Source organism: Prunus persica, chromosome G6, assembly GCF_000346465.2.
Source record: "Prunus persica cultivar Lovell chromosome G6, Prunus_persica_NCBIv2, whole genome shotgun sequence".
NCBI lineage: Eukaryota > Viridiplantae > Streptophyta > Magnoliopsida > Rosales > Rosaceae > Prunus > Prunus persica.
The window spans coordinates 28803432-28815551 of record NC_034014.1 but is presented as its reverse complement, the minus strand read 5'-3'; the positions used below and the strand labels follow the sequence as shown (position 1 = coordinate 28815551).

Sequence of the window (12120 nt, the reverse complement as noted above, 5' to 3'; positions counted from 1 at the left end):
CCCACAAAATATGAGTCTCTCTTAATCCAAATTAAGAGTACGAAACTTTCTAGAACACCAACATATGTATATATATATATATCATATATTTGTTTTTTTTCAACTGAAAATAAATAAATAAATAATATATATAGGTTGATTTCTTGGAGATTTGGTGAAAGGGAATTACTTGTCTGAAACTACGCACCTGATCATGTTTTGGAGTTAAAAATTGAGTCCTATACATCACCAACCGATCATCTAAACCCCTTTTTTTTTATAATAAAAAAGCCTTAGACTTAACTGGCTCTCGTTTGGATGCGTCTAATGCATTGTTTTTTGAAGGAGAGATATGCACCATGACGATTAAGTCTTCATAACAATTTTGTATTAACCCCTTTTTTAAAATAAGATTTGTCTTTGACCTTTTACACACTAAATTGCAGGGAAGGCATCTTCTTGCGGATTTTATTAACCATGATTGAGATAAATTGTTCATATCAAAGTAGCACAGAGAGCACGTGATTTGTACTCGCGATAAGGGTTTTTCTTATGTATATTTTAAATTAATTAGTTCCACATATGTGTATGTATATATATTATAAAAAGGTAGACCAATTTTTGCCATCTTCCACTGTGTTGTTGTATTTGATCGATGCAGAAAACTATTATGTAATTAATAAAGTTACAAACAGCAGCAGAATCATAATATCATATGATTATGTTGATTGATAAACCTATATATTATTATGCCATCAAGGTTCAAGATAAAGGAGGAGAAGGATCGATACAATTAATGTGCTAGCCCCCACAGATTTGGACTGGAGAAAAAAATTGGTATCTATATCAACACGTTCACACTTTGGGGCTTAGCCCTAGACGTAACATGGACAAAATTGCACCAGTGTCTCACCCTCTGAGAGATTCAAAGGACTGCATGATTTTGAGTAGGTAAACTCGATCCTGCTAATGCAATCAAAGCTGTTAGAGCTAGCTAGGGCGATTGATTAGGTATTAGGCCGGCACGGCCGGTTACTGGATCTTAATACCAATTTCAAAAATTAATGACCCTACTTAAGAAAAATGTAAGTACATGGGGGCAGCAAATGGGGGCAGCAAACCATTCTTTTCTATGATCGAGTTTGATCAAGTCTCCCCTCAAACAAGTTTGATCGAGTCAAAGATATTCTGATAAATAAACTAAGGATATTTCTCATTAAACAAACAAACTAATTACTTTGTCTTTTCTTAAATCTTCAAAGTCTTCCCATATTTAATGAGCCTCAAAGGCAAACTTATTTTCAGGTTGAAATACATGCATGAGATGAGATGAACTAGTGCCGCGTTCTTGAGGGAGTCGGTGGATAATTAACCATACACCATACGTACAGTCTACACAGTTGAAGAGATGGAGTGGAAGAGAAGGGATCGATTTATACATGCATGCGATGCGATGCGATGCGATGCGGCCCAAGATTTTGTCTGTATCCCATCAGGTAGAGTTTGTGGATGGAAACAGATGTCAAGGATTTTGATTTTGTTTTTGCCATAGGATGTGGAAACACTAAACCCCTCTAGTCTATTAATAGGTTTTGTCTTTTGTTGATGATAATTACTCTAATTAATAATCACTAATCTATTTCTGCAGTGAAAGCCCCCCCACCCCCTTTGTGTTTCACAGCTCACACTACCCTTCCCTTATGTTCATGCAATTCTTTACCTAACAAAAATTATTTTCATGATTAATTATATATTTAGGATAATTAAGTACGACTGATGACCACAACAACAGGGGGTGGTCTTTGTAGATAAGATATATTGTATATATGCTCCAAAAGTTTAAGATAAATTAAGATCTAGGTTAAAAATACGGTTAGTTCTCATAATTTTTTAACTTTATATTATATAGCACTACTAGCAGTGACTGAGGCAATATTGAACTTTATGTCACAGAGATTGATTGAGATGGCATATATGTTTCTTGTTATGTGCCACGAAATGAATATACATATTTATAGAAATTTTCTTATGTAGACGTTTAGGACGTACGAATATCTTATATTTTTTATTATCGCTCATTACTTTCCTCCTTGTTTACTACAGTAATAAAGTATATATATATATATATATATTCATTTGTGTCCCTTCACAAAACGAATATATTGTACATCTACTACCTATAATAAGGGACAGTCCTAAGATTCTAGAGGCTCTAGGCAAACCCTCAAATTCACATTGTATCTACCTAGAAATGCATCTACCTTTCTTTCTTATAACTTTTCATATGTATATATATGCGTGTATAGACGTGTGTACAGTATAAATACAGAAATAATACCCTTTTCCAGCCATCAATTAAAAAAAATATATTGGAAAGTTGTTTGTTGAGTATGTAATAATTATTGGAAAGATAAAATATGCACCATGGACTTAGTAAAACAAAGAAATTTAAAAAAGTGACAGAAATCATTGACAATATATGCCAATTGTATATATTGTTGAAAAGTAGGTCGTTTTCAAATTCCAAAAGAAATCCATTAGCTAATTTGGTCGCAGCATTTTCTATAATTGCTTTTGTATTCAAAGGAATAGTCAACACTGCACGTTGCACAACTGAAGACTAGTATTCTAGTATTCTAGTATTCTACCAACCAACGAAGAAAAGTCTCTGTAGACGAAGATTATGTGTTAGCTATTCACATAGCTAGCTGATTCCATTATGTGCTAAATTTTGAATTTAAAACCCAAAATCAAATCGATTGACCAATCATTAACTAAAATTTAAGATTGAATTAAAGGTTGAGGAATTGAATAAAAATGAGGTTTTCTTAACACGTGAGTGACGTGACATAATATTGGATAAAGCCGATATATATATATACATACATAGATGCATATATATATTCAATTCTACCCATCATGATGATTAGACCACGCATTGCATTTGCTATTGCTGTTCCCAGAGAGAAACAAGGCTTGCTTTATCTTTACTTCATGTAGAAACACAAAAGGAGTTTGAAAGAAGACTATTAGACGTTCGTACAGAGAGAAAAACTGTTTGCTTTTCATCTTATTCTATCATGTGAATTGTGATTACCCCACAACCCTTCTTCTGGGCTCTCCATCTCTCTCCTGTATGAGTATCATAAATGCTTTATATATTCCCTCGATCTAACTCCAAAACCACACAGAAAAAGAAAGAACCTCTCTCTTTTGAATCAATTCCACCAAATATATATATATAGCGCTCTCTTTTTCTTTTTTTCTTTTTCTTTTTTTTGTTATTAAACACTCAAATCATGCATATATAAAACCTTGTTAAAATGTTGGTACAATATTTAACTGTTACATTCATTCATATATATATATATTCTTTCATTCAGATAACCGCACGTTATTATCGTACAGACGATATTATAAACATGAAAAAAACAATGAAGAAATAATAAAAAATATATGGCGTTCGTACGTTGTCCATATAGGAGAATTTAAATATGTTTTTCTTCCCTTTGTGATAGTTTTTGTTTTAGTTTCTTGGTGCATGGAAAAAATATTAATTATTTATATATAGGCCATTGAACCAGACCTGAGATGGTCGATTTGAGTAGCCAACTCAGCAGCAGCAAAATCCATAATTAAAGGCAGACACTTTTTTCCAGATCCATCCTAACAAACAGCAAAATCGTTGTCGTCTAAAAGCTTAATCAAATCTCTCGACCGCCCCATTCCTTCACCAACCTGTCCTACACTGAATACCTTTGCTTCATCATCATTATTATTATAATTATAACAGCAAAAACCAAAAAGTGTATTCGTCTCCAATCAAAATCCTTTCTTCTCAAGGCTTTGATTTCCATCTCAAAGTGGCCATAAGCCTTTTCACTTTTCTAAAGCATATAAAATACATTATCTATATGCAGGATTGCTTGTATTCTATCTGTTGTTTTAATGTCTAATTGTGGCCAAGGACTTGGTTTTTGTACCAAAATGAACTCCTCTCCTTGCTTCTTTATCTTTATAAATAATTCAATTCTCTTTAAAGAGGCTGCTGATAAAGATTTTACCCTCTATACCAATTGATACTATATTATACATTTCCGTGTGTTATTGTTCACGAAAAGAAACTAAAGAAATCAATTATGTGTATACATAAGTAGATAGCTAATAACTACCTTAAACTTGCATTAAGTTGATCGACATTATGAAATTGTGAGAAAAAATAAAAGAAACAATGCACACGTAAGCGACCGAAGTCGGTAAGCTCAATAAACTAGTGAACACCAACATTATATGCATGATTACACAAAAATAGACAAGCATGTTGTCACACCACATGAGGCTACAAACGACACTTCTTGGTGAGGAAATAAGAATTTTCCTAGGGGGAGGGTGGGGGTGACTTTACAACGGTCCAAAACCCTAGCTACCATATGCAGTAACATATGTAACATGCATGCATATATAATGCATGCAAAATTGCTATTGAATTGAATGGTCATTATTTATAGACCATAACTTTTTACCTGATTAACGTTTACTACACTGTTCGAAATGACATAAAGAAATTTGTCTTCACGCGTTTGGAAGAGCACCTTCATGGCTCCATCTACCACGGCCATTTCAGCCGTACACGTGGCATCTGATGATGAAACCTCAAGAACTGTCACATTATAGATTATACAGTTTCCCCCAACAGGAGGGCAGCCATTCAAAAAACAGCGGCTGCAACAAATACCAGTTTCTGTAGAACCAATGGTTTCTCGTTGGGTTCTTTGGAAGCAAACCAAGAATGCCCGAAGAAATAATTGATGCACAAAAGATACAATAATAATGAAAACGATATATATTTCATATACAAATGGTACCCATAACTATTTATGAAATTATTTTTCATATATATTTTATCAAGTTTATCCACTTGTAAATTTAAAACTCCACCATCAGCAAGTGTTCAGTCATTCTTTTTTGTAGAAAGGAAAATAAAAAGATTCAGTCTGGTCCCCTTTTTTGTTGTTGTTGAATATGATGGACGTTGACGAGAAATTATAAAGTAATACGGTAATATAGTCACGTTGTATATTTTATACACGTATTATAATATGTATAGATGATAAAGTTTATTTTTCCTCTTTTTAGAGAATAGTATTAATAAATATCCACTTATGTAACATGTGTACAAGCATTGGCAGAACAGTGGGCTGTAGCCCAGGGAGATTTTTGGGAAAAAAATCTCATGTATACTAGCGTGGTTGGCTCGTATCTAGAGGGAAAAAAAAAAGTAAATTAGTTAATAGAGCTATAAACTAACGTAGTTTATATGATTTAATGTATACTTTTATTTCTAAAAGGACTATAGAAACTGTAAGTACATTAAAAAATTTATCATTGATTTTTAAGTAATAACTTTAGCTATAGTCCACCCGCTAAAATATTCATGATTCCACCCTTGTGTACAAAATTTAGCACGTCTATAAGATGTACTAACGTAGTATTCTATAATCACTCGACATTGACATATAAATTAGATGGAGCAATTCAGCAGAATTTTCAGAAAGCAAAGAACTTAGGTGGTGTTGGCTTGTTTTCAGCTTTTCCCGTAATTCTATGACCCCATTGAAAAAGTATAAGCATCTTTGCCTAAAACTTATTGGCATATATGATATGAGCAAAGCGATGATGAAATATTTAACACAAAATTCCGGATACCAACAAGCAAAGAACAAGACAAGTAAATGTCACATACTCGAGACAACTCATATTTTTCATAAAATATCAAATACGAGAAGTATAATTGTGATGATATGTTTCCTATGAAAAAAGAAAGGAAAATATATGGAGCTTGTGCTTGTTTAGGTCAGTGAAGGTAGCCCAGAATTACAAACAGAAGGGCAACAATGGGCTTTGGGCCATCTGAATTAATTATAGCGGATGCTTCTTCTTAGGGTGAAAAAGTAAATAAGAATTTATTTAGGTTGATAAGGTTGATCACTATGATTACCAATCATTCATCATGATTACGATCGAATATTGCAATGAGGGTTGCTTTGAACCTAAACAAAAATACAAACAGCATAGGCTTAGGCAGAGAGAGAGAGAGGCCTAGAGAGAGTATTTTGTGACATCCATGCCCAATATTCCTCATGCTAGCTTTCGGGCCCCAATTTGAAGTTGACATTTGCATTATTTTGTGGTTTCTTTGAGACTTGAAAGACCTAGTCATGATTCGTTCAAAGCAAATCCAAATTTGATTATGAAAATTTAAGAGAGCTGTTTGCCATACGCCTTTGTTTTTGTTTTCTTTGGTAGCCCCCATATGTATCATCTGCTTTACATAATTATGACAACCTTTTTGACCATACTTTGCTATTGTGATTTGTGAGGAAACAACCCACCTTTTAAACCTTGAATTTTATTTATGTATAATGTGCAAATCAAATCCCTTGTCTCTGTAATGGGAATCTTATTTTATACGTGGCGTGACGTGGCGTGGCGTGGCATCATAAGAGTTTCAACATCTATTTCTTTCATACATGACAATTAACCTCACTATAATGCTACATAATATACTAGAAATCTCGACACATGATACGCATTTGCTTAAAGAAAGTTACTGCATGAGAACATTGAGTAAGAAGAAATGAAGAGTGGGAGAGAGAAAGTCAGTCAGAAATTGAGGTCGAATTACTATAGTACCCTTGGCTTTTTTTAAAAAAAAAAATAATTAAAATTACTATAGTACCCTTGGGTTAAAATTACTTTGTTTGAAAAGGCTATAATTGACATTTAACCCTCGTTGATACATATAATAAATACACACAATTTAACGACTTTTTTTTTATTCTTCTTCATTTTGGGCTGTGTCCAGGCTTCGGAGCTACGGGCCTCATGTTGAACCTATGCTACCTCATGGGCTTCATTTTTTGGGTCCTTTTGGGTCTCACAACTCTTTATTGAAAGCCCAAAATTAAAATTCATATGAGCAAACAGCCCCAGAAGAAAGGCCCAATGAATCAATGGGAAACTCTGAACACTGAAACAGCCCGACTATAATTTAATCATATATTGTTAAAAACATTATTTCTACGCCTGAAGTTCTAAGTTCGATTCTTCCCTATTTTAATATCGTTTGTATAAATATAAAAACTAAATACAAAATTATTCAATTACATGTATTGTAATATTCTATCTCATTGATGGTGACACAAAAGGAAATGAAGAATTTAATTTAAATTTTCTAAGGCAGAGTTTTACTTTTAAAGGAGGTGTTAGACTTCATGTATAATTCTTGTTGGTCGGCGACCTAGAATTAATTCAAAGTTTGACGATATTATATGACCTTTGGGGCTTAGATTAAAAGTCAAATGAATTATTTAATTAGTTTCAAGTAAATAAGAGTTTCCCATCACTTTCTGAGAGAGAGGAAAATAATCCTAATGTCCATTTCTGTCTAATTTGTTTGACTAATGGCAAATGCATATATAAGAACTGAGAACTGACTAATTCATACAAATTAGAAAAGCCACTCGGAAAAACCCGTTCAAGAAAAAAGTATCAAACGCATTTCACACATGCAACTTATAAATCATGGGAGAATTATATATGAAATTATCATTAAAAGTTTTAGAACCGAATTGTAAATTATGTTAGCATTAGTCGCTCACAAAATGTAAGTTATTAATTCACATCTCATTAGCCGTGAAGGGCTATTAGTCATTCATTTCTCATCATTTGTAAGCCTCGAGTACTGATGACATGATGTATATCCATCCACATATGTTAACGAGCAAAGTTTTCGTGAATATTTTTGTTGTTTTAAATTACAATAATTGAAGAAATGCATTTATTTTGGGCCAAGCACAATTAAATTCGTAGAAATATGACACATACGCGAGGAATTTTTATTTTTATTTGGTCAAAAACTGGTGTATGTATGGAATTTGTTGTGTGAGATGAATCATTCAAAAACACCATTTGAGTTGTGGAGTTGTTCAAAGATAAAGATGTCATATATGGACACATCTAAAATTTATTTAAATAATAACTTCACTTAAATTTAATAAAATAATATTATAGTTGATATAAATATCCACATTAAAGGTTATATATGGTGCCCTCGTTATATAACTTTGCTTGCGTGTTGGGTATGAATGCAAGGCTATATAAAGTCAAATGCAAAGGCCCACACCGTGCGCTTCCCTTCGGACCACGCTACCTGTTTAGTGGTTACTCAACCAACCCATTTTATTTGATTTGATATGACCACCTAACAAGCTAATTTAGAAATTAGATTCTTCTAGAAACTTTTACGGTACTTCTCACATTGCAACTCTTCTCTCCAATACTTTCTCACAGCCGTACGATTTGGGCTGCTACGAAAAAAGTTTGTTCAACTTCTTATGAAATGTTGACGCACTTTATTATTCAAACCTTCACCAACTTTTAGCTTAGTAGTACTATTTGCTAACCTATAAACACATACATAAAATATTACACAATTACCACTTTCATGTTTTTTTTTTGAAATTGTTACTTTGCGAGAAGATAGGCTGTCAAATGTAAATAAGGTAGTTGCAATGAAAATAACATTATTTTATTATTTTTTATCAATAATATTATGTTACGTAAAATTATTATCATATATATTATAGTGTTATTGTTTAAAACTAATAAAATAATAATATCCCTATTTCATAAAAATCTTTATCATAAATAAGGCCATGTATAAAATTGAAACCCCTCTTCAACTTTTTTTTTTTTTATAATAATATTTGTTATGGTCAATAACCTTTCATTACTCTGATATATACTTTTCCAGTTTGTTGAATAAAAAATGAAAGTCATAATTTTCATACGCAAAAGTTTATTCTTTATTCTGGTCAAAAATAAAGGCACGAATTGCGGACAATCATATATAACAAGTTCATGCGTTTTGGCTTTGAGGGAAAAAAAAACAATGTAATCCAATAGTAGATTTGTTTCTAGTATATATAAAATGTCTCGTTAATTTCAAGCAAAATATATTAACAACTATCAAATATTCACAATACTTGAACGAAAAGACAAAAATTTATGTCCATTTTGTAGAGAATAGAGATCATCACATCATCCAGAAGAATCGAAATACGACGTACGATTTGAACTCTGAATTTGGGACTGGAGGGAGGCATTTGCAAGACCCCATTTTATTATTATTTCTTTATTTGTCTCCGGAAGCAGCGCGTGAGTCGACGTGGCACGCCATCCATGACTTAGCTGCTGACGTCACCCTTCACGAAGGGCCAGAGAAACTCCACTCCAATGAGAGGAGAGAGAGTGTGGGCCCTAACCCTCCCCATGGTCCTCGCTTCCCTTTGTCTTCTTCCGCGCTTCCCCTTCTTCGTGCCCCACGACAGCTTCCCAGACACTCACTCCTTCTCTGCTCTCTCTCTCTCTCTCTCTCCGTCTTTTCTTTTCATTTATAAGTCTCTCTCTCCCTCCCTCATCCTCTAACTAACATCACAAGGACAACGTGACCTCCTCCCGGCGAACGTTACACATCACGCCATGACTCCGATCTTATCCTACACCGCCAAAAATGGGGCGCTCACTTTCTTCTTCCTTCTGCTCCTCTCGCCGGCAATCTCCCCCGTCGGAGCTCAGCCCACCCCCGACCCCTACCGCTACCAGCGCTTCAGCCCCTCCATGGCCATCATCATCGTCGTCCTCATCGCCGCCCTCTTCCTCATGGGCTTCTTCTCCATCTATATCCGCCACTGCTCCGACGCCCAATCCGCCAGCATCCGCGCCGGCGGAACCCACACCGGCCGCTCCCGCCGCGGCGCCTCCCGCGGACTTGACGCCGCCGTCATCGACACCTTCCCCACCCTCGAGTACTCCGCAGTCAAGGGGCTCAAAATTGGGAAGGGCGCGCTCGAGTGCGCCGTCTGCTTGAATGAGTTCGAGGACGTCGAAACGCTGCGCTTGATCCCCAAGTGCGACCACGTGTTCCACCCCGAGTGCATCGACGAGTGGCTGGCTTCGCACACCACGTGTCCCGTCTGCCGAGCCAACCTCGTCCCTCAACCCAGCGATCCAATCACCCAACTCACTGTGCTCAACTCGGAACATGTACCGGTTGACGTCGAAGCTCAAAACGACGCCGTTGAGTCGGCACCGGAAACAGACGAGGGCTGCCAGGAAACGGTAGAGCAACCCGAGTTGTTGAGCTTAAACCAAACGCTGAACCGGAACCGTACACGCGGATCGAGATCGAACAGGTTGCGTAGGCTGTTCCCGCGGTCCCACTCGACCGGGCACTCTGTGATTCAGCCGGGCGAGGATACGGAGCGGTTCACCTTGAGATTGCCGGTGGAAGTGAGGAAACAGATCATGAACCGGAAACTGAACCGGTCCGTAAGCTTGCTGGTGTTGCCCAGAGAAGGGAGTTCGAGGCGTGGGCCGCGAATGGGCGAGAGTGGCGGTAGTAATAGGTTGATGAACTATAGAAGGCTTGAGCGGTTGGACCGGGGTTTTAAATCGGACAGGTGGGTCTTTTCGAGAACGCCGTCGTTTCTTACGCGGATGTCGAGTCTTCTGTCGCCGAGGGTGGCGGCTAACGACGGTGAGAAAGCGGTGGAGCCTGGGATGTCTAGGAGTGGCTCGGTTCGGCCTCCGGTTTAATATTATTCTTTTTTATTTTTAATTTACCGCCACGGGCTTAGATGAATTTGTAAAATTGTCTATAGATTTTTTGGTTGTAATTTTCTGGAATTTTGAATTAACAAAAGAGCCGAATGAATGAATGTAGTGTGACAATGTAATGAGATAGTCAATGGAATGAGCTGGTTGTAATTAATATTTCTTCTTGTTATTGGGTGTCTTAATCTGTAAAGCAAAAGATCAAAGGAGATAACCCAAGTTACTATAAATTACTTGTTATTTATTTGAACGGCTGGGAGGGAAAAATACAAACGGAGCTGTGAATTAATTGTTCTGCTTATTAATTTGGGTTCCTATATTAGATATAATAGTGAATTTTTCAATTATTTATATTTATTTGTTAACATTGTCTGTACATTCCATTAGCATGTTTGATGAGCATTAAGCAAAATATAGTATGATTCCATTAGCATGTTTGATGAGCATTAAGCAAAATATAGTATGATAAGTATAAAAAATAAAAACTAGTTTTAGTGGAAGTGGTCAAAGAAACAAGTAGTGGTCCATAATGCATAATGATTTGTCTATTGGGCTTTGGATTCTTGCCCTCACGATAATTATGCTAATTAATTGTTTCCCAATTCATACAAGTAAAGTATAATTGTTGTTAATAGTTACTTTAATAATTAATTTTTTTTTGTTTTTGGCGTTTATTGAATTAAACTGTAATTTTACTTGTAATGATACAATTCAATAGCTTCAAATTAATAGTTATATCTACTTGCACGTTTTCTTAACATACTCAAATAAAGTAAAAGGGATAAATTTAATAAAACAAAAAATTGTAACATTGTAATATTCTATAAATAATAAATAAATAAAATCTTTCAAAAGATACCAATTTTAAATATATTTGAAAATAATAATAATTAATGTATTTTCTTCTATTACATTGAAGTATTGAACAACCATTGCGATGCTCTTAACAACATAATGCATTAATTACTATATTTTTTTTATTGGCATTTGGATCTCATAGTTAGCATATTGCAATGAACTAAATCACACCATTGCAATTGAGATTTTACTATTTTAGTTCAATTTCATGCAATAAAATTGTATTGATTCTAATCACTACAAATATGATGTGATGGACACATTAATGCATAAATAATGTATGTAATAACCTAATTAAATTAAGGTAACAAGTTAAGAACATAAACAATAATGTGTCTGCATTTATATGTATTTATAAGTTGCAGTGGAAGGAATCTAAACCATTATTCCATCATATCTGTAACTTGACTTATGGCACTAATTCCTCCCACTTTCCATGCTTGGGATTAATTTTTGTTTTTTTTCTGCTTCATTTTTTATGCTTTTTGAAATTACCAACCAATTTCTCCTTTAGGCAGGCACATATTCCAGCCTTCCACTTCCACGCAATTCGATTTTTATAAATTATTCTTTTGACTTTCAAGTGCCATAAAAAAGCCCTCATAT

At 35.0% G+C, this 12120-nt stretch overlaps 1 protein-coding gene across 1 annotated transcript; it reads left to right on the top strand.

Annotated features, from left to right (window-relative positions):
• LOC18772287 (E3 ubiquitin-protein ligase ATL6) lies at nt 9355–10906 on the top strand. Its single transcript, XM_020566908.1, has one exon. The coding sequence runs from the start codon at nt 9523–9525 to the stop codon at nt 10636–10638; it is 1116 nt and encodes a 371-aa protein (XP_020422497.1). The 5' UTR covers nt 9355–9522; the 3' UTR covers nt 10639–10906.